The sequence below is a fragment of the Eretmochelys imbricata genome, chromosome 8 (assembly GCF_965152235.1).
Source record: "Eretmochelys imbricata isolate rEreImb1 chromosome 8, rEreImb1.hap1, whole genome shotgun sequence".
In the NCBI taxonomy this organism is placed as follows: domain Eukaryota; kingdom Metazoa; phylum Chordata; order Testudines; family Cheloniidae; genus Eretmochelys; species Eretmochelys imbricata.
Genome location: NC_135579.1, coordinates 16,722,376 through 16,748,699, shown reverse-complemented (window position 1 = coordinate 16,748,699; position 26,324 = coordinate 16,722,376). Strand labels below are relative to the sequence as shown.

Here is a 26,324-nt window from a genome sequence, read left to right as displayed (position 1 = left end):
GTAGATTCCTTAATTAACATGTAATTTCTAAAATCTTTCCTAGCTCGAAAAACAAAGAAGAAGATCAAAGGAATTCAGCAGTCCAATGTGACAGCAACGAGGGATGCTTCTGAAAGTCCAGTAAGCAAGAGTATAGTTCCTGCATCTCTGCCGCAGCTAACCCCTACCCTGGTTTCCCTGCTGGAAGTCATTGAGCCGGAAGTTCTGTATTCGGGCTACGACAGTACTCTACCTGACTCAACATGGCGTATAATGTCAACTCTCAACATGTTAGGAGGAAGGCAAGTGGTAGCTGCAGTAAAATGGGCAAAGGCAATACCAGGTAATACAGAGATGTTGTTTTGTAAAAGATGTCAGTTTTTTGTCCCAAATTATAGTATTTTGTCTTTTACTTTGATGCTTTCCTTCCATACTTTTCTGGACTAACTCTTATTGATTAATATCTTAGATAAATTATGTTTCAAATACCTATCAACAAAACAGACATAAAACAGACCCAAAATCTCTTTTTGATTTCTTTGATTACAATTTGAGGTTAAATTAGGTTGGACTCTTCAGTCCCTGTGAGATAAAATACACACACAACACAAATCTTTTTTAAAAACACTAACACAGAAAAAGAGAAGTGTTCCTGGGTCTGTTTCCACAGCAGTTTTGAATGCAGTGCTTCGTTATTAATTTTTAGCAAGAGGGTTCCCATGATTCAGGGAGCAACCCATCTGATCCCCTTCTCCTTAACGGAATTGTCCTGTATCTTTTTGTCTCCATAGCTACTTTGTCCTCACGCTTCCTCCACTCTGCCCATCCTTCCTACCTGAATGGGAACAGTCATTGCCATCTCTAATCCCAGGCCAGGAGTAAAGCCTGATATTCCATTTTGTTCAGGCACCATAGCTGCTTCCACAAAATTGGGTGTGTTACATGGGACTTTTAAAGGAGAATTGCCAATATGCCTCCCATTTGTAAGTTAGTAAGGATGTTGCATTTACAGCTTGCTTTGGCTTTCTTTCACGTCAGGAAACAGGTAGCTAAAATGAGTCCTCAAGTTCTGACATTATGCATAGCATCCTATTGCATGGTCCTCAGACAGACTGAAATGTGGTGCCGTTGAGCATCTGGGAGAGCTATAAACAGGAAAACTGTCACACCTGCTTCTGCTGTGTTTGGCTCTAGCCAGTGCTATTAGCCACCTGTTTCCATAAATAAATCTAAAGGGTGACATACAATGTACACATAAGTAAAGATGTAATGTAACTTGCCCTCTAATTTTACATGATGGTCTCACCTTTTTTTGAAAATAAACCTATTTGGAGTTACAAGGAAAGACTAGATTCAAACATTTATGCTGGAATAGGGAGATTGAAACGTCCTTTCTGGCTTGTCTACGCTGGGAAAATAATTTGAATAAAGTAAAGGTGTGAAGTTAGCATAACAAAACTGTTGGGTGGATGCTATCTAGTCTGGGATAAAAGTGACTTTATTCCAGGATAAACACTTTGCTTTGGAAGCACACTTTTTATTCTGAATTAGTGTGTCCACATGAGGAACTATTCTAGTTAATTTCCCCAGGTAGACAAGCTCTTAATCTTACAGAAGATGATACTCCTTGAAAGGCCACTCTATTAATTTAATAATAATAATATTATTACTAGTAACTGTTCTGATCATAACAGGACTTTTTGTCTTCCTTTTCTTGATCAATCTATCACTAAAGCTTTTCTTCACAACAGTCTTTCATTTTACTGTGTTTACTTACTTTGATTTCTGGCACCCCTGCAGAAATCATAGTAGTCCTCCATTTGGGATATCACAGTTAGTTGCTGTGGAAATGTTTATGATGTCCAGAGGACTAGTGTCTCAGGTGGGAAATAACCAATGCAAGCAGATGGAACTGATAAGGGACAAAGATCATTTTGTTAGCCCTAGTATCGTTAGTTAACAATAAAGAACGATGAAATAAATGTATGGAAAATAAAATGAGCTGTATCCTGAAGTTTTTACTTCAGAGGAGTTTTGACTGAGCAATGTTTGAGTAAGGACCTCGAGGTTTGACCCAATAATTTTGAAATGAGTTCTAAACAGTATTACTAAGTCTTAAAAGTAGCAATATGGAGGGGGGGTTTCCTACCTTCAAAGCTGCCAGCCTTTATTTTGGAGTAGACCAGATTGAGAGGCTATATAATTTGGGCATATTAATTCACCAGATATTATCATTTTAAACATCTTAAGGAAATAGCACTGAAGTGACCTTTTTGGGATGTCAAGTATCTGATGATATTAAATAAAGTGAACTTGAATCTAAATTTTAATAAGGACTCGGTGTGGCAGAAAATCTTGTTAAAAGCAGCCAGGGCTTGATATGAGCTACCACTGTAGATTAAAAGCTGTCTACGTTTTAAATCTGCTCAGGGGAGCAATTTTAAGATATAACACATTTCTTCATTATTTTTGTTGGCCCTGTTCATTCTGTATGTTGCTATAATGTTACAGGCAGTTAGTGACGATGAGTAACATGGTACATATTCTGTGATTTGTGACTACTGTGTAAAACTACTGTTGAATAAAAGTTTAAAATAAAGCCAGTGGACTTCAGTCTGAAGTTACTGTAATATTTACACAAGACACTTAAACCAATTTTGTCTGGTTATGAGGAAATACATTAACTTAATTAATCACTTGTAGGATATTTTTCATTCACCTTCATTTCCAATTACATGGAAAAATAACATTTTCTGAACTTTTAATATTACACTCCCTTCTGATTTCTGTAGTAGTTTTCAAGCGATCTCCGAGTGACACATACTCTTCCAGGAGGAAACAATCACCTGGAGGTTAGGGGTGGAGTGTGTACATGTACTCAGGAATAATATATAATATTTTTTAAAATTAAGGTATAAATGTTATCTTTTCTGCTACTTATCCTTTTCAGTACATTTCTGTATTCTGTGTAATTAAAACTGTGGAAGGCCACAAATTCAAACCAGCTCAAGAATTTAGTTATGTTAAAGACTTCCAAAGTCCGAAGACTGGCAAAGAGATTGTGACTATAACCACATTAAGCTGGGTCCTGTGGGTGGGTACTGTTTCGTCTGCATAGGCAAAAAATTTTGTAGACTAATAAAAGATACATTACAGTCGTATGCTAAGCAGCTGAATGTAATCTTGGTAACTTTAAAATTATGCTGAAGTTTTGTATATTACTTTGATCAACAGCAAGAATTTGCAGGTAAGAGACGCACTGTTAGTTTTTCTAATCTCATGTCTTCATCTTCCCTACCACCACAAGTGCAGTCTGTTCTTTCTCAGCATACAGATGCACTTTTAGTTAGATCAGATTATTTAGCATCTAACAACATAAAATACAGAAGTACTTGATTATATCTGTTCATTGCAGTTCAACACACAATTTTGATGTCTTCAAGTCTACATGCACCACTGCAACTAAAGAAAATAATATGAAACACATTTTAAAATACTGCTGTGTATTAATAACACTTTTATTTGTACTGATGATTTGTTTGATAGATTTGAAAAGGAGCATTTCCTAAGCGTTACTTGTTCACTGCCTATACTGTTATATTTTGTATTTTTTAGGTTTCCGAAATTTACATTTGGACGACCAAATGACCCTTCTGCAGTACTCATGGATGTTCCTGATGGCTTTTGCTCTAGGATGGAGATCATATAAACAGTCAAATGGAAACCTGCTGTGTTTTGCACCAGATCTGATTATTAATGAGTAAGTAGTGTATGAGTCATTTTCCCCATATGCCAGAGCTGTATTAAACTCCCCGAACCATTTTTCTGCCATAAGTATTTTTTATAGAGAGTAAATCCTACTTAATGTATGTCACTAGGTAACAAAGTTGTGCAAAGAATCACTGTACTGACATTTTGCCTGCAAAATCAGTTTCCTTTTAGCACATGATATGTATTCTTTTAAATAAGTCAAATGAACTAATGGTCTTTTAGAACTAGCTGAAAGTTTGTGTTTCTGTCTAGAGTGGGGGGAGGATTGATGGGTGGATGGATTCTATTTTGTTGATGCAGCTGCATCATTCATTACAATAATTAGTTCTAAAGGTTCAGGAAAAAATTATGCTAACAGGATATTTCTGTTAAAATTCTTTGTCAAAAAAAGAAGACTGGCAAATGGAATAAACTCCTAAACAATAATACCATCATTGTCACTGAACTGATCAGTTAAATCAGTTGGTGGCATTTATGGTACTGTTGATCTAGCTGCTGGTATATAGTTAAAATGTTTGCGTAATTTGAACCCATAAAAAAAATTTTTACAAAACACAATTTAAAGAATTGTGTAGCTAACTAATTATGCTTCTGTGTCACCCTTATTCTACAAGTAGGCCCATAGATTGCTGTTTGTAATTCCACAGCTGTTCTGTTTTGAACTCCCTAATAGGAATCTACTGTAAAACTGCAGATTGCAGAAAGTCAAAGTTTATAGACAAATCTTGTGCCCAGGATAATGCTCTTTTCTAACCAGTTTTATCCATTTTCAGGAAACACTCGTTGTTCTTATTGTGCAATTTTTTTTGAGTAATTTGCTAAAGCATTTGGACTTTTTTTTCTCTTGTTCTTATGGGGCCTTATACTTTTCTGATTGCTTTACTGTGAATTTTGAGCAAATCCAGTTAAGACAGTGGAGTTACACTAGCATATAACATTGGTCTAGAAGAAAATCAGGCCCATACCTTATATAATATAAGTATAACATTAGGCTTTACGTCTAACCTAGTTCTAACTTTTTTAGTTTTTGATATTTTGATGATAAAATGCAGAACAATTTTTGTAGCTTTAAAATCAGATTTGGGTATACACACTAGCCTTATTTCAAAACAAAGGTATCTGTTCTGTGGGTACATGTTTTCAAAAGACTTTCTCTTTGTAACAGTTCCTACAAGTTTTCTAGTTCACTGTAGAACCACTCAAACTCAAATAAGACTTCAGCTTCTTGGTGTGTCTAAACATACTTGCTTTTTGCTTTTTTTCAGTGTTTAGTTTGAATACAAATAAGTTGTCTTGCAAAGTGTGGCACATTGTTTTAATTTTTTTAAAAGGGGTTAAAAAATGAAGCCATTCACTGAAAGTCCATAATCATAGAAGGAGAAGAAAATAGTTGGGCAGGTCAATGGGGAAAAAAGATATAAAACACATTAGTTACTCAACAGATTAGCATGGCTTCAAGGTAGGCTGGTCAGTCAAGTAAATCAGTTTATTTAACATAATATTTATGTATTTTAAATACTTATGTATATTAATATTTTCATCTTAATGGTTCTAGAGAGAAGCACAAAGGGATTTAAATCACAAAACCAAAACAATTTCCAAAATATACTGTTTGAAGGCTGGACCAGAAACTATTAGGAAGGCATGACAATGGTCTGACAGATATCCGTTCTGCTCTTTTACATTTGTGAACCCTTTTATCCTAATAAGTCGAGTACTAAAGGTTTCTGCCCCGAAAGAATTTAATTAAGTTCTTGCTTCCCTCTGCCACATCAGCTTAATCTTCCCCTGAGTAAGGGGTGTTATATCTCAGATATTACGGTGAGAGAATGCCATGTAAGTATCTAACAGATGTAGGGTGACGAGATAGCAAGTGTGAAAAATTGGGACAAGGGTTGGAGGGTAATAAGAGCCCATATTTAAAAAAGCCCCAAATATTGCTACTGTCCCTATAAAATCGGGAATCTGGTCACCCTAAACAGATGAATAGTAACTATGATAAATAGTGTTTGATTAGCACTGTGTACCTTCAAACACTAATTCTCCCATCCTCTCTTTTTAGATAAGTAACATAACAGGGGTAGAGCCTTTTTTCTATACGAAACACAATTTTGTGCATCGATGTCAAACTGTGTTGTTGTATTTAGTTTTAAATAAAACATTCTGAGGGTAGGTGCTCTACTGAATTGTTGGACTCTTCTGAAGGTAAGATTTTTAAATATTTACATTTTTTTAGTTTTTTAACCCTTTCATATGGATTTGAGTCTCATTGGATTAGTGAACTTGGGGGCTGGGGAGGAGGAGGTTGTTTGTGTTTGATAGAAAAGCTAAAGCAGAAACAGGGAGGCTGATTTAAGAAATTGTGTGGTGCTGCCCATTCATTTGAGTTGATTAAAACCAATATATGACTGATGTATATGTGGTATTTCTGACACCATTTGATTGCTTGTAAACATAATGCCAAAATATTCAGAAGTTACAGGGCAATTTGTAACTTGCTTGCAAGGCTGATAGATCACTGCTCTATGCCTTCTTTCTACTTGAGATGGATCTCATTGGAACCATCTCCTTTAGCTCACTTTTAAAACCTATTTCTTCTATGGAATAGAAATGGTCAAAATACTCTACAATAGTTATTTCAGGTAAACTTCCATTGTGGCAGCTCTGATGATACTAGTAGAGGTCTCAGGCATTCTTACCATCATGTTGTCTAAACCTGTCCAAAATTAACCGGAGGCACTGGAGGCAGGATATGTATTTTGTTCACTAGCCAGGGAGAAAACAAATTAGAGAATTCCTAATGCAGCATATTAGCACCTAATTTGATTGTCACTTTCTCTGTTGTATTCCCAAACAAGAAAACAATAAGCTTTTAGAGCCTGATTTTTGGAAGTAGCGAGCACCCCCAACTTCAGTTCAAGGCAAGAAGAGCTGCAGGTGCTCATTACTTTTGAAAATTAGGCCCTTATGCACATGGATTTCAGAGGTGACATCACTATGCTAAAATAATGCCCAGGATGAATGTGAAGTCAAGATGAGCCAATCATATAATAAAAACATCTGATCTTAGCTGTTTAAACTAATGACTCTGAGGATGAATGATCAGGGGCACTAATTTATTTGCTAGCTTGCTGTTTCCAGTGTGCACTGTTACTTTTTATAGATTACAGTATGACTGCTTGTTGGTTGCTTTTGAGCATAAAAATATTTGTCTATCAGGACAAGAAAATAACTTAAATGTGCGCTATAGCTTTACTTTTATTAGTCACTTCAGCTTCTTTATTGCTTTTGTGCTTCTTTACTGGTTTTGTCTTCTTGTGGTTTTTACTCTTGTTACAATATATTTTGTGACGTTTTAATTAAAACTCTCTTGACTCACTTGATTGTTTGAAGCAGTCTGTAAATAAATTCTTTGAGGTTGCTGGCCAGAACAGTCCAAGATTCAGTTTAACCACCCGCAGACTTAAAGTAAATGTGAGGTTTACTATGAAAAATGTGAAATTGGCTTCTCTTTTATTCATGAACTCAAACATCATACCCTTTGTGGCATACAGACTATGAAATATTGGTACATTCAGGGCACTCAAAATACAGTGCCACTAAGCTTTTTTTATCATTATCACAATTTTAATGGCAATGTTTTGTAAATGGCTGAAAATGCCAGTGAAGCTATGAAGGTCAGTATGGTTTTGCTGATTTGTATTTACTCTAATTTCTAAGTTTTGATTTCTAATTCTGGCTTTACAATTGGACTTTGTGTCCATTGCATAAGAGGTTGTGCTGCTTTACAGGGTTAAAGCCACCCTGTACTGGGAGTCAGAAAATCTGGATCCTCATCCAGATTGTGCCATACATTTGCTGTGTAGCCTTGAACAAAACACTTAAGACCAGATCCTGCACCATTATAGCACTGTGGCTTTTGATGTCCCTGTGAGCAGAAGTGGCTTCTTAAACCGTGCCTCAATTTCCCCATATTTAAAATGGGTATGATATCCACCGCACTGGGGTGTTTTGAGACTTATGTAGTGCAGTTAAAGTACTTTGAGATCCTTGGAGAGAAGGCACTGTAGAAGCAGAAAATATGACATTGTTAAAGAATTTCTCTCCAGTCTTGTCTTAGTTTGCTGACAGGAGCCAGTAATACCTTTTATTTTCTATATGATTGGCCATTTGTGTTTCAAATATCTTTTCATGTGCACATTCCATTTCATTTTTTGGTGTAAATATTTGTCTTGCCCTTTGTAAACCTTTTATTGTTCTTTTTAGTAATTATGTTGTAAAAGCCTTGGATTTTGCCATTCTCACTTTGTTTATATATTAAAATATGTTGAATATGTCTTTGTTGAATAGCTGCAACCTTCAAGTGGTTGATTATTCTGATACTACTGTTCATGGGATTAACACCATCTAATTTCCTAAACTGGTGCACAAAATGCTTTACCTCTGAAAGCTTCTGTTGTTTAATATAGTGCTGTAAATATGAATAAAGCTTTACAGATAAGACAGTGTGACTCCAAGGAGCGTACATTCTAAGCGATAAATTATTAACTATGGTTAATTCTCAGATATAACTAATTTATTTCCATAATTTAGTTACAATCTTGAAATATTGTTTGAATATACAACTTCATTAATTTTGAGTAAAGCACGTACACTGAGAGATGAAATTAGCGTGGGGATAGTGGCATTGTACGTAAAATTAGATTGGCACTTTCTTTCTAACGTCTTATTTTCAGTGTTACATATTCACCAAAATTACCTTCCTGGCTGAAATTTCTCACATGTCACTTGTCAGTAAATGGTAGGCATTTCTGAATGAAGCATGGCAACTATTGAATAGTGCACAAAAACAATACATAACTGCTGTAAGACAGGAAAAGAAGAATATCATATTCAACTGAGACTACAAGGATCACTTCGGGCATTGTAGGCAGAATATAATTACCAAAACTAGAGACTTTGGCAAGCACATTGGCGTAATGTCCCTATACCTGCAAAAAATGCCTTGAGCTTTTTAAAAAAACACAAGTGGCCACGGCCTCTTCTTTACCTGTGACCCAAAAGATGACACCAACTGAAGCATAGCATCCCTTAATACCATGCTGGGGCTGTGGTTCAATACTAACTCAAAGGGAAGACTACTGTCTATTGAATCACTAACACCACTTTCTGTTGAAGTTAGGGGTGTTTTGAAGGTCTCTTATCCAAGTATGAACCAGACTCAACAGTGCTTAACCTGTGTAATAGAATAGAATCACAGTCCAAGGCAGAGTGATAAGTTTCATTTGTTGGGAGACCCAAGTCTTAACGTTTCCAAACATTTTAAATTAATTATCTAATATTTAATCCTTTAAAAATGAAAAGTGCTGTTTAGTATTATCAAAACTCTCAGTTGTGTAGCATTGACTTAGCAATTTTTAGTATACTGTATAGTGGGAGAAATTTATTAATTGTTCTTTGTGAATACTGCTGTTTTAGGGTGTGATTCTGAGAGTTGAAGGCATTCAGCACCTGTGAGGAGGTGTTCAGTACCCAGTGAATCAGGCACTTAATCATTATTAGCTGTGGTAACAGGATCGTGTATCTATATTTGATCCGACTATCTCTTATCTAAGCAAAGTAGATTAGGAGTAGACTATTTCAATGCAGCAACACAGGCACTGGAATTCTGCACCAGAACTCTGACTTCCCAGGCAATGTTGCAGAATTCTAACAAGGAAAAAAAAAAGTTTAGGAAATAGGAGTTGCTTGAGCTTTCCATCTCAAGGCATGTAAATAGCCCACAGCATTTCCATACTCCCATCCTTTTATATTGCACAACATTTCCCACTTGCAACAATAAAAACAATCATCTGTCTTTGGCCTCAGATATGTTTAATTTCAGTCACGGACAAATTTTGATTCATTGGTTACTTTCTCTAATAGAAATAGAATTGTCTGCCACTTTCTTTGATCCATATCATACTAGATGAGATTAATTTCAGTAGATAGTCCTTTTCTTTTAGCTGAGTATTGCATAACTGAAGATTTGGCAAGACTTTGCGGGGCTGTATGGACTCACCCACATGGGATGGATTATAGCCGTTCAATCATACAAAACTGTGGCAAAAAAGTTCTTGTGATAGATTTTAGACTCATTACAACAACAAACAACAGTTTGTATAGCATATGGTGTGAAATTATTATCTTGAAGCACTTATGCAAGTAATGAAATGTGTTTTTAATGAATAGTGCCCTTCACCCAAAGATTTCTAGTTACCTTAGAAACAACAAATTTAGCCTCACGGTATCCATCTGATGCAGGAAAGAGGTAGCCTCTGAGTTACCTGCTTCCCCATCAGGAAAATGAGGATAAGTCATGTGACCCAAGTCACAAAGGAAGTCTGCTGCTGAGCGAGGAATTTTTTTTTGGCTCTTGATTCACAGTTCCAACCTCTAAACACTACATGTACTTCATCCATGTACATATTTCTTGAATTTTACAGTTGTTGCAACACTTTTAATCAGAGACTGAGGAGAGGAGGGATCCTATTTAAATGCATGTTCCCCAGGGCAGAGGGACTGTCTTTATGCAAAATACAGTATAAAAATAATTCATAATATTTTAAAGGTATCTGCACAGTTGCAGTTTTCAGCTAGAAATATCTGGTATGAGAGTAATTTTAAATGTATTTTACTGCAGTTAAGCTGAGAAATCTGAAATCCCTATTATTAACATACTTTCTCCCTCTCAGTTTGCACTCAGACAACATTTAAAAGTAGCATGTTTATTGGCAGTGCAAGTTGTTAACAATCACACTATTTAAATAATTTGAAGTTATTGATTAGGACATCATCAGATCACATCTTTCTGTGTCATCCCCGTACAGCAACATGATGGAGCTGATCTTAAACTACTTCCTATATAAAGTCAATTTACCATAATTTGCTGCAAGAGTAAAGCACAGGAAAAGTTACTAAGATAAACTGGCTTCAGAGAATTTAACAGTATTTGATATTACTCCTAGCATATTATCAAGTGTGTGATTTTTGGGCATATCAAAAATTGCAAAATAATACCTAATATAAAGAAAAAACACCACGATTTGTTTAGCTGCTTTTTAGCTATACAGATGTAGACTGGTACATTTTATATTTTTATATTTTTTGTGCTTATTATCTAATCAATTTGTGTTTTAAAGGTTCATCAATACTATGATGCTTGAGGGAGAGAAAGTGTCTGCTAATGCTATTCCAAAAATAAGGGATTTAAATATGTGTAAACTATGCAGAATGTTTTGAAAAACGGTTCTTTATATCTCAGCTACTCATATGTTGCCCCCCCATCTCAATAATATCTGAGCTCCTTTAGTGTATTTATTCACACAGCACCCTGTGAGTATTATCTACATTTTACATATGGGTACTGAGGCACAGAGAAATTAAGGGGCAGATTTTTAAAAGTATCTAGGCACCTACTGGGATTTTCAAAAGCATCTAGATTCCTAATGCCCATTGAACTCAACTTTTCTTTAACCCTCCCGCCCCCCCCCCCCGGCAAAAAAAAACACACTGGGAAGAGTGTACAAAATCAAATTTTAAATTTTTTTCCCATGTGGGAACCATATTCTTTGGGGAATTAATATTTTTATGCTTAACCAATACATCACGTTACAACTTGAAATGTAAAAAAGAACACATCCAAATTGTGTGTGTATTGGCTTACAAATGCACCATTATAGCATGTGCTTATATGACCCATTTTAAAAGCTGGGGTGGAGCTTGGCAGCCCACCATATCTGAAGCTCCAGAACATGTTTTAGTATTTTGGGACTATAAAAGTGTGAAATTTTATAGTGCTGTATCATTACTGCCAAAATTACCATGCAATACTCACTTTATATCAGAGCCCATGTCTGCATACTTCAGCTATTGTCTTCAGGAGAAGGTCTCCCAATTGTATGTGAAACATATTAAGCAACAGCAAATCACATGCATTTGTGGCCATGAAGCAGTGTACGGCATGTAATGACTGCATGGCCTTATAAAAAGGTTTTTATAAATCATGTTTTGAAACTCCTATTCTTGTTTGCCTGCTCACCACTTCATCAGTTCTCTGTTCTTAACTCTGAGGCCTGCTCCTCTGTTTCATTTTCTCCAGTGTTATATACCCTATAAAATTTAAGTGGAAAGAAAATAAATCTAAGTATTTTGGCTTTTTGAAAAAAATTTTTAAAAGGCAAGTTTTCTTGTTTCCCAGAACAATTTCTTTAAAAAATATTTGTTTGTACATCAGACTGTTGAATCAGAATAGCCTGTTGTTCAGTGTCAGCACCTTGTTTACTGATTTTATTCTTTCATAGATTTAATAGAGCTGAGTGACTCATATTGAATGTTGAAAATCACATGCCTTTAACTACCTCTTGTGTCCCACGCAAACCTCATGTGCCCTTTAACTGTAAATTATATAGATTTTAACTAGCGCTGTATATTCTGTGTAAAGTTTACTCCAAAATCCTATATATTTTTATTAAGATCAGTTCAGAGAAGGCAGTCTTTAAAACATAAAAATATTATAGTCTAAGTAACTGCGTAATCTTTCTAATAAAAGCATATGTAATTTTGCTATACATGGGAGATGTGACATCCAGATGCTGTATGGCTGGGGGTTTTTTTCTGGCATTGTAAAATAAAGTAGGCATATAGGATAGCACACTTTGAATAAGAGTTTAGGCAATGAGAGCTGGGATTTCCTAGGGGCAGTGTATGTCTGATAATAGCACTAACTCAGCAGTTCTAAGCATTAGTACCCAGTTCTTGCTTTTGGAGACTCACCCATTATTTTATGTTTGAAACACATAGTGTACTTCTTTACTATACCAATGGCATGAGAGTGGCAGATGACTCAACACGGAGGTACTTGATAGTTAAATAACTCACCAGTTTGTTTCCTTGCAGTGTAGCTGATCAAGAGAATGAAACATAATTGATTTATAAGAAACAATAAAGTGACCAACTCTTATCAGTTTTAAAATCACTATCAAAACAAGAACCCTACTAGAGGAATAATAAGTAATATAGTCATCTAGTTAATGCTCCACTTATAAGAACAGGCAGTAATTACATACTGGAAAGGAAAATCACTGTTGCATTCCAATTATAGTGTAATTAAACTACTCTGTAGTTACCAGTCACCTGTATTACAGTATTGCTATTCTGAAACCAGTGGTATGTCTGTATACGCCCACTCAGACCTCTGCATTTATTGTGTCCTACCTAATAATAAATCCTCTGCACCTTGAGTATGTGTTGCTTTTCATGCACTATCCAAAGACTAGGCCACCTTAGGTACCGTCGTTAAGTATTATACCCATTTTATATGTGGATAAACAAATTCATAGGTGACCAGATGTCCCGTTTTTAAAGGGACAGTCCCATTTTGGGGGACTTTTTCTTATATAGGCACCTATTATCCCAACCCCCTGTCCTGTTTTTTCATAGTTGCTATCTGGTCACCCTACAGATTCATTTTGCTGTTTCTTACTTTCCTGCTGTGTGGCCATATGTAAGGGATAGCACTGGAAAAAAACCCAGGAGCCCTGACTCTTGGTTGGTTCCCTGCTCCATCATTTGTACATAATCCTTTTGTCCCTTTTCTTCCTCCCTGTGCACCACTGTGGCAGCTGAGATCATCTGATGCTCTCCTGCCAGGAGATCTCAGAGTGGAATGTCTGGGACCTGCTCCCAGACTGCTTTCTAGCATTGAGAACCCACCACTGAATTAGCTTTCCCGTTGTTCTGACACAGCCTGTCTGTTGCCCTTCAGGACACAGTGCAAAGCTCATCTGTTTACTTAGCCTTGCCTGAAAGGACGTAGGGTGTGTTTATACTCTGTTTTTTTGGTAGAGAGTGCATTTTATGTAGCTTTGGTAATAAAATTTGTGTTTGGCTTTGTACAGGCACCTAGATATTTACTGATGGGTGTATTTATACTAGATAAAAATAAATAGACTGGCCTGTTTCATAATATTTATTTTAACCTTCTGCCCAGAAATGGTAATATTTTACAAAAGGAAAATTGCTGAGCCTTCTCACAAAATGTGTTACAATTACTCAGTTTAAAACACTTAAATTACTCTTTGATACCTAAAGGAGACAGCAGAAAATTAGCAGACTTAGTGTAGATTTATGTCAAGATCCCAGAGAAAAGGTAGGTCTCTTAATGTTTATTCACAGCCCCATATGACCTGTTGCCTTGTAAGATTACTTCTTTCAGCTGCTGCTTGATTGTTAAACTCTGGCATTAAGCTTTAGTTTCTAGAGATGATATAGGAAAATGTCACAAATAATAGTTTTAATACAGTTCAAAAAGTGGTACTGCAACATGCATTTGTAAACAGGGTTTTCCAGAATTTTATTCAGATTTGTTTATAATAGTCTTTAAAGGGTCCATGTTTCTTGCTGTGCAGTCACCAATTTCTTAAACTGCCCATCTCAGTTCATATTCTTTCTGTATTTTTTATTGTGTCCTTGTGGAAGAAGCATGTCTTCTTGTTTTCAGTTAGTTTTTTTTTTTAATGGTATTTCCTGGGCTGAACATTTTTGTGAGTGTATATTGTATATTTCTCTTGCATGGGGTAGTGGAAGGAGACCTGAAAAATGATCCTAGCTTTGAAAAAAATTGGGAAAATTTCATACACAAGACCTAGTTTTACTCCTGGGGGAATTCTGCACACACTATTTTAAAATTTGCAAAATTCTGCATATTTTATTTGTCAAAATAACACCATATAAATCACTCCAGTTTCAATTATTTTGGTAATTTATTTCAAAATACCTGTCAGCAAGTATGTCTGTTACAATGCAGACAGCAAAATAGATTCCTTACTAGGCATATTACTACAGAACTTCGAGTAGTAATTCATTTAAACTGTAATGCAGAAACATATTTCCTGCACCCCTCAGAAGCAGTGCAAAAGCTTGGGGAAGACAGGGGTAACAGAGGGAGAGGGACATAATTGCTGGGAAGGAGCCTGGGAGTGGACCTGGAGAGTTGTGTGTGTCTCCTACCCATACCCAACAACAGGTTTTTGACAGAGGATTGTTAGGGAGATGGGGAGCCTCCCCCATGCAGACCCTGGCTGACCCTTAGCCTCTCCCATTCAGCCAGGCACAAATGCCCCAGTCCCCGTGTGGGTCTGTACCTCCACTCAGCCAGGCATAGCTGTCCATGTCTCCATGAGTCCCTGCACCCCAACTCCATTCAACCCCTGGCTCGATGTCACCCCACTAGCTTCTGTGCCCCCACCCCAGTCTGTCCCCCCTACTAGCTCTTTTGAACCCCAGTCTGTCTCCCCCCTCACATGCCATGCCTCTTCACCTGGCCCTCTCTGCGGCTGGCTGCTCTGGGCCAAGAGCCAGCCAGCTGCCCTCTCTTCTGGTGCCACATCAGCCTCTGGTGCGCAAAAAGGGTAATTGCAGTGTGACACGTCTCACGGCTTTCCTTTGCCTCCCTGTCAGAATCAGTTATTCTGCAGGGGGAGAATCTGTGGGGAGGACATTAATTCTGCACTTGCGCAGTGGCGCAGAATTCCCTCAGGAGTAAGGTTATATTGAAGCTCTTGGATTATAAATTGAAAAGTAATAGAATAAGATCTGTGTTAAGGGAGACTACATTTAATATTTAAAAAAAAAGCATGCTAACACCTCATTGAAAAATTAGAAAATCACTGTATTTGAAACAATTCACCTTGTGTACTATCATTTTTCTGTTTATCTTCTCCCACCTTTTTTTTTTCCCCCCACCAACAATTTGCGTGAATGCAGCCTGTATTCCTCTCCTTCCTACCACTTTCAGAGTTGATGTGGTCTTGGTTCTTGTTCCCCTCCTGAAGTTGTAATCCTGTGAGAGCCATATTCACAGCATTTAATTGTAATTGCTAGGTGGAAAACTAAACAGGATGGTTAAGAAGGAGATTTCCCATCCCGACACAGATTTCGTTAGACCAGTGGTTCCCAGACTTGTTCCACCACTTGTGCGGGAAAAGCCCCTGGCGGGCCGGGCTGGTTTGTTTACCTGTCGCTTTCCCAGGTTCGGCCGATCGCAGCTCCCAGCGACCGCAGTTCGCTGTTCCAGACTAACGGGAGCTGCTGGAAGCGGTGGCCAGTACGTCCCTCGGCCCACGCCACTTCCAGCAGCTCCCATTGGCCTAGAGCAGCGAACTGCAGCCGCTGGGAGCCGCGATCGGCCGAACCTACGGACACGGCAGGTAAACAAACCAGTCCGGCCCGCCATGGGCTTTCCCTGCACAAGCGACGGAACAAGTTTGGAAACGACTGCATTAGACATGGAGAATGAGTGAGAAGATAAATGCTGCGGCAGAGCCCCGTGGGTCCCGCGCTTCCAGGTGGTTTATGCTAGCCTCAGAGGCTCGCTGCAACCCTCCACATAGCCCTTCTCTCTCTAGGGCCAGGGTTACAGTCTACGGAGCCCTTTTCATCAAAAGCCAGCAAGGAGGTTGGTGAGAGAACTCCCACAGTCTCTGTTGTCCCTAGGGGCTTATTCCAGAACATTTTAGCCTCCTGTCCTGACAGGGGCCTATCTTCCCCTCCAGGAGGTGTTTCTGTAGTGGCGGGTTGGGGGGGAACCCAGGCCCACCCTCTACTCTGGGTTCCGGCCCAAGGAGCCTAATGGTAGCAGCTGTTGGCAGCCGACCTTTCACTGCCAGAGTTGCTACATTTCCCTGGGGCACTTTCCCACAGTTCTCCTGCTTCTCTCTTCTTCACCCTTACCTTAGGGCTCCCTTACTGATGGCTTGAGGGTATCTTCATTACTCAGCCTTTCAGCCACACTTTCTCATCCCCTAGCTCTCCTCAGCCTGACTGGAGTGCGCCCTTTTATAGTATCAGAAGGGCCTTAATTAGAGTCAGGTGTTCACATTAACTTAATGGCCTCACCTGACTCTTTGCAGGTTAATTGGAGTCAGGGGTTCTCATTAGCCTGGAGCAGCCCCTGTTCTGGTCAGTCAGGGAACAGAAAACTGCTAATCCAGTGGCCAGTATATCTGCCTTCTGCTACTCTGTTGTACCCAACTGGCCTGGGTCTATCACAATGCATAAACATAGTGTGTCAGCCAAACTGATTCTAGCCTGGTGCTTTTCATCTTCACTTTCTAAACCATGTTTAGAAACCTGATTATGTGTATTAAAATTTATCTGCTAGATTTGGGACCTCTTTGAGAACATCACAGGATGCAAGACTAGTAATAAAGTAGCTTTGAAGGCTAAGCTATAACTGGGGAAGTTGTTCTAAAAAGATGTAATGGTGTCATTAGTGGTGAACAGATTGGTAGTTTGGCCTGGGAGCCTAAAGGAGCAAGGTGCCCAATTAAATTCAGTGGGATATGGACACCTCACTCCCTTGGACCCATTTGAAAATCCCAGCTTAGTGTGTCATTTCATTTCATTTCACTGTAGCCAGTGGATCACACTGTTAAATCTGTAGGACTGCTGGTTTTGGGAAGAGAAACCTGTCGCAAAGCTACTCAATCTGAAAATCTGTTTGTTACCTCAAGATGGTGGTGAAATCTCAAAAGTTGTCTTTTGGCAACCAGTAGGACTGCTAGGTTACCGAATGCATGGCCTGGCTTAAATAAGCTTCTGTTGTGAAACTGGGTTTGTCTATCAGCATACAAAGTGGGATTTTAATACTTTATTCCCCCTTCACTTTCAGGCCTTCTCTAGATCCAGTTAGCAGAACAATAGTCACAATTGAATTCACCAGTTGTTGAAAGTGAAGATTCTTCTGTTGAAACTTCAGTGCATACAATAGGATTTTTTTTTTTACACCCGTAGGATTTTACTTAATTGATTTTTATGCTGTCATTTTTCAGGCAGAGAATGAATTTGCCCTGTATGTATGACCAATGCAAACATATGCTTATGGTTGCCAATGAGCTATCACGGCTTCAAGTGTCATATGAAGAATATCTCTGCATGAAAACCTTGCTGCTTCTCTCTACAAGTAAGTGGCCAGTTACAAAATCTGTGTGAAGAATGAATCTTGCAAGATCATGAGATTGTATGTGTGTATTAGGTTGATGGTCTGGCAGACATCTCACACAGAGTTAAAGCTCAAAGTTTGAGTTTCTTACTGAGCACTGTACAAAAATGCTACTCTTCCAACATGACTGCATCATGCTATTGAAGGAAACTGTACTTCTGATTATTGTAACTGGATATATTATTAAATTGAACTATTCAGTGGTAAGATATTGCAGCCTATATGTTCAAACTATTGTACATCCATGCAAGTTTGTTTCAAGAGCACAAAGTAAGAATCTTCAGTGTGCAAAATTCCAAGCTATTCCATGAGTAGTTTCCTCAGTGTCCTGACAGACGACCCTAGTGCAGCGTTTGCCTTCCGAACCCAAAAACTGGGACAAAGGTTCTTTTGAAAGGAAGCATTCATAATGTTTCAGCTCCACACTTCTACATGTATTGTGGGGCCTTTGAAACTGAAGTTATGAGACAGCCATCTGACAGCTCTCTTTAAACTCCTCGAATTTTTTGGATATACAACACAAATTTTGGGGGGTGTTACACCAAGTCATTTCTTAATTCTCTAGACACCATTCTATAGATGATGCATTTGCTGCTATTCTATACAAAATAAAGAATCTGCTTCAAACCCCAGGCCAAAGGTAAATTTTCAAAAGCACCCAAGTCTCATTGATTTTTCACTTCTCAAACTGAGACTTAGGGTAACATTGTCAAAAGAACTTTTGCTTGAGAATTTTTGGCCTCTGAGAAAACTTTTTCAAATCAGAATCATCATTCAAGATTGGGAGAAGGCAACAGTACTTTCTCTTATCCCATGTACAATAACCCACAAAGCAACAGTGGTTCAAACTGAGACAAAGATCTCCCTTGCTGCATGTGAATTTGTGCTTGGGGATAATTTGGGCTCATGTTTTTTGTTTTACTTACATATGACATTGATGGTAAGTTATCCACATTTCATAAACTTTACGAGTTTGACTACAGATTTGTATGCTCGTGTGTAAGGGACAGATATGATGCCTTCATATGTGGCTGTGCAGCACCTTATAGAATGGGGCTCATCTTTTTGGGGTTCATGGATGCTACTATAATATGTTTTGAATAGTAGGACATATAACTACGTGGTCCCTCTGTATAATAAAACACAAAAAACTGTTAAAAGAATAGTAAGGTTGCAAAGTCAAGTCCTCAGAAGCTAGGAGATGACAGTATTAAAGTGCACTGTGCAACCATAATTTGGCTCCCTTGTGCTTATGCATTATGATAGTCTTTCGTTTTCCTTCAGGACTCTTACCTCATTCAGTGCACAGAATGGTACAGAACTCACTTAATGTGCCACTATTTCAATGTTTTGTTGTTCTCTCTGTTCTATGTGTGGCCCTATGTCTTATTTGCTCTACACTATTCAAACCCTGCTCTGAAGACAGAATTATTAACTTTCTGGGCTTTTCTCTTGCGCTCATGACTACAGTATCTCAGTGTTTCACAAACAGTAATTAATTTATTTTTGCAGAACACCTGTGAGATGAGGGGCGCATTAGCCCCAATTTACAGATGTCGTACAGAGAGGATTAAGGTCAAAAGTATCCACTTTGAGACACCTACAACCTGATGTTTAGAGCTTGTTACATAGCACTTTGTATGTTCAAGGCACAGCTCCCATTGACTTCAATTGCAAATGATAAGCACTTCTGTAAATTAGACCACAGGGTTTCTAGTCAGGTACCCAGAAATGATCACCAGTTAGTGACCACCTGTGAAGAGACTGGTTTAAGTGGCTTGCCTAGCATCACACTGGGATTCTGTGACAGAAGTAGGGATAGAATCCAGGGCAGCATTCAGCTACCTTTACTGTGAGACCATCCTTTCTCTTCCTGCGGTTCCTGTCTCATTCATTTTACATCTTCCAACTTCTGTAAACGCATGAGGCAGGGGTCATACAGACAACCATTTTCTTCACTACACGTCCCTCATTCATCCATGGAGGGGATCCAGACTGTGCACTGAATGAGGGAATGTTTGTGTGGAAAAAATAGTGTGTGTTCATATAATTAAAGATAGTATCATGATGCGTTTCTGCAAGAAGGCAAAATTAAGCTTCCACAGACAACCTTAACTCTAGCATTTCCTAACTTTTGAGTGCTTGACTTTGTAGTCTTCATAAATCTCTTTTACCAATGGAGGAGGGTTTGGGGCGGGGGGAGGGCATATAAAATTTCTTAGGTTTTTGAAAAACAAACTGGAAAAACTGTATTCCATCATATGGCATCATATTGACACATACATGGGTCATCAGCAGGTTGGGACATTTAAATTCACCATGCAGATATCTGTCCCATGAACTTATGGAATAACTGATAGCAGTAGTAGGTTGTCATCCTCTGTGTGGACCATCACTAGAGGGGAATGAGATACTTTGTAAAAATGTTTCAAAGATGATTGTTCTCCTTGTCCCAGGCTCTGCCCAGCCAGTCCCAGTTCTCCTGTCACAAACACACTGCCTCCCTGTCTGATCTGTCTCCTCTCCTACCTCCACCGCCTTTCCCACACTTCACTGGATACCAGTCCCAAACTCCCCATACTGGCTCCTATGCCCCCTTTCACATCTACCATTCCTTGTACAGTCTCGTCTGCCCCTTCTTCCTTCCTTCCCATTTCCAGTCTCGTTGCCCTGTCTGCCGCAGTCTTCCCTCCACCAGCTCCTTAATTCACTCCCAGGCTTTCTCCCTAATCTACTCTCCACCCCCACCCCCCTTTCCAGTTCTTATCTCCTCTGCATTCTAATCGAGCAGCTGCCTCATCCAGGCTGTCTGAGCCCACCAGGGGAAGAAGCTTTCAGAGCACAGAAGAGAGAGGCTCCCTACCCTCAGTTTAGGTGCCCAGATTTGTACCTCAAATGGCCCAGAGATGTTGGGAAGTGCAATTGCAGGACAAGTCCTGCTTAGGCCCAGGAACATATTAAAATGTAAGTGGAATTAGTGTGAAAAGAGCACTTTTATAACCACATGTATGGTAGAACCAGCTGAGATCTGTAACATCTCAAAAGTTAATTTCAATGTTTCAGTTCCCAAGGAGGGCCTGAAGAGTCAGGCTCTGTTTGATGAGATTCGTATGACGTACATCAAAGAGTTGGGGAAAGCCATAGTGAAGAGAGAGGGGAACTCGAGCCAGAACTGGCAGAGATTTTATCAACTGACTAAACTTTTGGACTCCATGCATGATGTAAGTTTTTTTTAAATGTGCACTGTACATGTTCTGTATAGATAAGTTTGTGGAAAGGTACTGTGCCCTTAGAACCTGAACTTATCAGACCACTTAAAATGGTTAAGATAAAATATTTTGTTCTCCTGAAGTTTTTGTAATAAATAGGTGTTAATGGGACACTGTCAGCTTAAAAATATCAAGCGTATTTTTTTGTCTTTTTATATGCGACACCTAAGAAGATTAATAGAAAATTATTAGAGAATTTTGTTGTTGTTTTTTAGTTTATTTACTTTGTGCACTTCACGGAATTTTGGCGGACAGTCTCAGGGGCAAGTGTAGTATAGTACATGAAACTACTTCTAACTCGTGTTTTGAAACTGACTAGATTTAAAGTTGATTGTGTCTCTTTTAAAATAGAGTAACACAAAAAAGTTTTAAGGTCTATTATAGTGTTTTTATGTATCATTTTATGTATGTCATTACAGAATGACACAGTAGTCAATATAACATTACAGCCTTTAGATATGAATGTTTTAGCTAAGTTTTCAAATATGTTGTGTTTTAGGTGGTATTTATAAGACCCCCCCATTACAGCAAAATATGAATAACAGTGAAGAAGTACAGTACCAAAGCAGTGTTTTTTCCTCTGTGCATTAGCCTGAGACTAAATCTTCTCTTTATCAATTGTAGGTGGTTGAAAATCTTCTAAGCTTTTGCTTCCAGACATTTTTGGATAAATCCATGAGTATTGAGTTCCCAGAGATGTTGGCAGAAATCATCAGCAATCAGATACCAAAATATTCAAATGGAAATATCAAGAAACTCTTATTTCATCAAAAGTGACTGCCTTAATATGAAAAGATTGCCTTAAGAAAAAGTCAAACTATAGCTTTTTTTGTACAAACTATCAGACTTGTTAATTTTGTCTTGCAACGGTGTTTCTTTTGTAATTATGCACTACATGTGGTTTACAGAGGGCCAAGACTTAAGCTACAGAAGCAGCAGATTGCTCACATTGGATGATTAGAATGAGGAGGGAGAGGAAAGGAAAGGTAATTAACCCTTACGTGCTAGGAATTGGATTCCACCCCCCCAGTGGATGCACCAAAACTACTGGTGTCAAGATCCGAGGCTGATATACGAGCATCCTGCTAGTAATTGCTGCAGTTGGCTGGGTACCATTTTCTGGTGGTTTGTTTTCCAGTAAAATGGTTTGGGTTTTTTGTATAGTTAAGATAGCATTTTGATTTATGCATGTAACCTGAAGAAAGTTTACAAGTGTATATCAGAAAAGGGAAGTTGTGCCTTTTATAGCTATTACTGTCTGGTTTTAGCAATTTCCTTTAACTTTATATACCGTGAACTAGGCTTGCTCATTTTTTCTTACATAATTTTTTGTAATACTTCAAGATGCCTATTGTACAACTATTTTTTAAGGTGGGGCAGCTTGTAGCTTTCCTAAATGACCTCTAGCCATTAATCCTTGAGCATATTCATGTGAAAATGGGTTGGCTTTTCTAACCTGATTGCTTTAATTGTCAAGATGACCATAAAAATTTGGCTTGGTTTTTTTGTTGTTGTTGTTTTTGGGTTTTTTTAGGGTGGAGGGGAGAGTATGCTCAAATCTAACCCAAGTAGACATGAATGAAACACACATTTTTGGTATATGTGAAAATGTGTTGGTATACAGATCATAGAAAATTAGCCCAGTCCTAACTGGATGCGAACAAGCGGGTTATTTTATACAAAAAGCTAAACCGATTTTTGCATACCATACAACAGCCATATGTGCAGTAGTCTTGGGCTGCATCGATGTCAAGATCAGTCCTGACTGCCCATCAGGAAACTTTCACAAAAATACGCATAGCTTAAAAAAAATAGTTGTGCGTGGAGAAGTTCACGTTTTCCAGGCACATAAATGTCTCGTCCTACAAGTTCTTGTAGAAAACCCGTTATTGGCCTATGAGACCGACTTGTAATGATGCCCGAGTATTTTTTTAATATTGTATTGGTTCTTGAAGGGTTTTCTTCAATTAGACCTTTACCTTTAAGCAGACCGTAAAACAGACCAACTGTACTGACACATTGTAACTTGCTGGGTATACAGACCTCAGACCTGAGTGTGGTTAGTCACCCATTTTCACACTTTCATCTGTCACTGATTGGTTCATCTTCTTTTCCCGGAGAGCAGGAAGGTTCCGCTACTGATTTTGTAGTTTAGAATTGTATGTCAGACTTCTGTCTTTGTAAGGCTGCATCCCTTCATGTCAAATTACTAGTGTGCCATAAAATTACCATATGTATTGTGAACTTCTTGTCACCATTGATAATGATGTTTTAAATAGTTTAGAAGCTGTAGTAGCCCTTTCTGTGTGCACCTTAACAACTTTCTGTATAAGCATAATTTAAATACTTACTAAGTACCCTGAAATTAGATTTTTATTCAAAGTGGCCCAATTATTTGTGTAATAGAAAATGGGGAAAAAATCTAATTGATAAAATATGAAATCTCTAATATATTTTTATATTTAGTTGTAGTTTCAAATATATGTAATTGGTATATTCACTAATCTAAGCAAAGAAGGAAAGGGCTACTGCAGCTTAAAAAGCAATTTATTGAATGATTGTTAAATAGCTTGTATAGTGTATAATAAGTGATTTTTAGATGACAGATTGCTTTATCATGACACATGATTATAGTTTTGGTAGGGGTCACAAATATGCTGAATGGTAACCCATACAAAGTGTGTTTTTTCTGGAAGTATTAATACTGGCAGCAAAGGTGTTAGGTACTTTTTTTAAAGGAAGAAACCCATGCTGAGTGGGTTGTTCCTAGGGCTGAAATTTACATTCATTAGATCACTGTATAGAACCACAGCTTGGAACTTGGAGCCCATGTTTGGTTACCCTTCACATTCCAATAGTAAATCTTCAGACTTTGTAGGTTTACTTGACTCCACTGCAAAAAATGTAAACTGAAAAGATGTATGAACTTATGGGGTTAATGTCATATACAGCCTCACACGGGATAGCAAAAACAGTTTGAAAAATTTGGCAATAATATGCATACAGGTACCAGCAATATGTAAATATAGAGCATAGGTTGTTCACAATACACTTATACATTTGTGTTGATCAGCAAAAGTTTGTTTCCAATTGACATAGGAAACTGCATTTTTGTCGTTTCTTACATCTTTTTTTGAATGCTATACCTATTAAAAAGATGTATTCCGTACTTTGGAGTAAAATATCAAATTTAATTTAAAAAAATCATTCTATTCTCTCTGAATGATCTCTAAAGAATATGTACATTTTGTAACAGTTAAACGAAACCTCAAAAAGTATTTTAACTATCATTGGCAACCCAACTGGATAAAAATATTTATGCTGTTTGAGGTACAGTTAGGAGATTCATAGTGTTTGCTCTAAAAAAGGGCTCTTTAATTAAAAGGATGAGCTTGAAAACTGTTCTTATTTCAGAGAATGGTCTAAAACTTAATCTGAGACACTCCAATGCATTAATCTCTCACTTTAGTCCCCGATACCTCAATTCGAGCTCTCAAGAAATTTCATAGTGTGTGTGGACAAAGGTATGTGCTGTTATTTGTTTGCCAATAGAAAAGTAACCAAAATGTACGTGAACAAAATAGTGTTACCTTGTGAGAATAAGTACTTCAAAGGAAAGAGGCTCTAACCCCTTTGATCTGTGTGCCCATATATTCATTCTTCAGTTATAGATTCAAAGAAAAGAAGAAACTGTGATGTCGGAAGAGAGAATTCATTCTGTATGTGCTGTTAAAGTCTTAAACCCACACCGTTTTAAATATGTAATCATTTAGCAAGCAGTGAAATTTTACATGTTCCCTGCACGATTAGTCTTTTAGCATTGGGAAAAACCTACAATTTAGATAAAGCAGAGAGAATCCTGATTTCTGTCTCTTCAGTGCCTTATCACATAATGCATACATCTGACAAAGGGACATTTGGACGGCCCTAGAGATACATGCTGTATGTTATAATTGCACATGGAAACTGAAAGGAATGGCCTTACATAGGATAAGCCAGGGCATGGGATGGAGAGAGGAGGAACTTTAATCTTGTACAGTGTTTTTGTAAAACAAAATTCTGCTTAGAATCTACTTTGCAACTGGTAAGAGAGGAAGAGTATGGGACTAAGTGCCAACCTAGCTTAAATAATAGCCTCTGTAGTCTCACAAAAATTAAGTGTTGAGAATGGGCGAGGAGGAGGAGAAAGTGCCTGGAGCAGTGAGCAGCAGTAGCCCAAATCCTGTTTCCCGTAGCCACACTTCAGTGGAACTGTTTGTGTGAGTTAGGACTGCAGGAGCCAACCCAATAAGAGAATGTTTAAAAGGATTGTAGTCTATACTAGCTGAATGGTTACAAGCTCCACCATTTGTCAAGTCCAAAGCCAGGTATTGATGCACCATTGATGTCACATAGGAACCAATTTTTCAGGATAGGAATAGAGCCTCTTTACAACAGCTTTTTTTTTAAAAAAACATTTTTGGAGGGTTTTACTTCTGATAAAAGGCTGTGTGTATGAAAATATACCCCAACCCTAAACTCATTGCTTAACAGCATAGATTCAACAGTGTGTCATTATTCTATTTTGTATATTAAACAAAAGATATATAATGGGGACAGATCCTATATTATACTGGTGTATGGCATATTAAAAAGCTTTTTTCATTATTTTTTATCACAGTAATTTTAAACAGTGTAAAAATTAAAACCAGTGACTCCTGTTTAAAAATAAAAGTTGTAGTTTTTTATTCATGCTGAATAATTCTGTAGTAACAATTCTGTAGTTTTCACCTACTCAGTGAAATGTTGGACTGTAAAATCTTGTGTGGAACTGTTGAACATTTATTTTTCATTTAAATTTGCTGTTCTGGTAATACAAAACCACACATCTGTACAGAAGTTGCAGTAAATGTGAACCATTTACAGCAATGCCAAATAATGGACAGAAATCACATAATAAAATTCTGCTTTTTTCATTAAATAGCTCCAAAATGCTTTGATAGAGTTTTTGTTGTGTACCCTGATAAAAGGATTATTGAAGCCAGTTAAATCAATCAGTTTATGTTATTCTTCTCCATTCACCACATACACAGGAATTAACATCTTACTGGTCTAAAGCCCCAGCCTCTTCTGTAGTTGTTATGGAGTGCACGAATGTCTGACGGCTAAACTCGAATTCACTGAAATGTGCAGATTTAGCAGCCCCCTCAGTAAAACTAAATTAAAGTAAGAAAACCATTGGAATTAAAATCAATACCAGGAAAAACAAATTGATTTAGAAATAA

The 26,324-nt window shown here is 37.8% G+C and overlaps 1 protein-coding gene across 3 annotated transcripts in view; it reads left to right on the top strand.

Annotated features, from left to right (window-relative positions):
- The window catches only part of NR3C1 (nuclear receptor subfamily 3 group C member 1), a 160,430-nt gene extending 134,399 nt beyond the window's left edge, over positions 1–26,031 (top strand). For all 3 annotated transcript variants that reach the window (XM_077825411.1, XM_077825412.1, XM_077825410.1), the window contains 5 exons: positions 44–322; positions 3,595–3,739; positions 17,622–17,752; positions 20,855–21,012; positions 21,685–26,031. In XM_077825411.1, the coding sequence (XP_077681537.1) occupies positions 44–322; positions 3,595–3,739; positions 17,622–17,752; positions 20,855–21,012; positions 21,685–21,837 (866 nt within the window). In that variant the 3' untranslated portion in view covers positions 21,838–26,031. The remainder of the gene's footprint in view (positions 1–43; positions 323–3,594; positions 3,740–17,621; positions 17,753–20,854; positions 21,013–21,684) is intronic.
- The last annotated feature ends 293 nt before the right edge of the window (positions 26,032–26,324 follow it).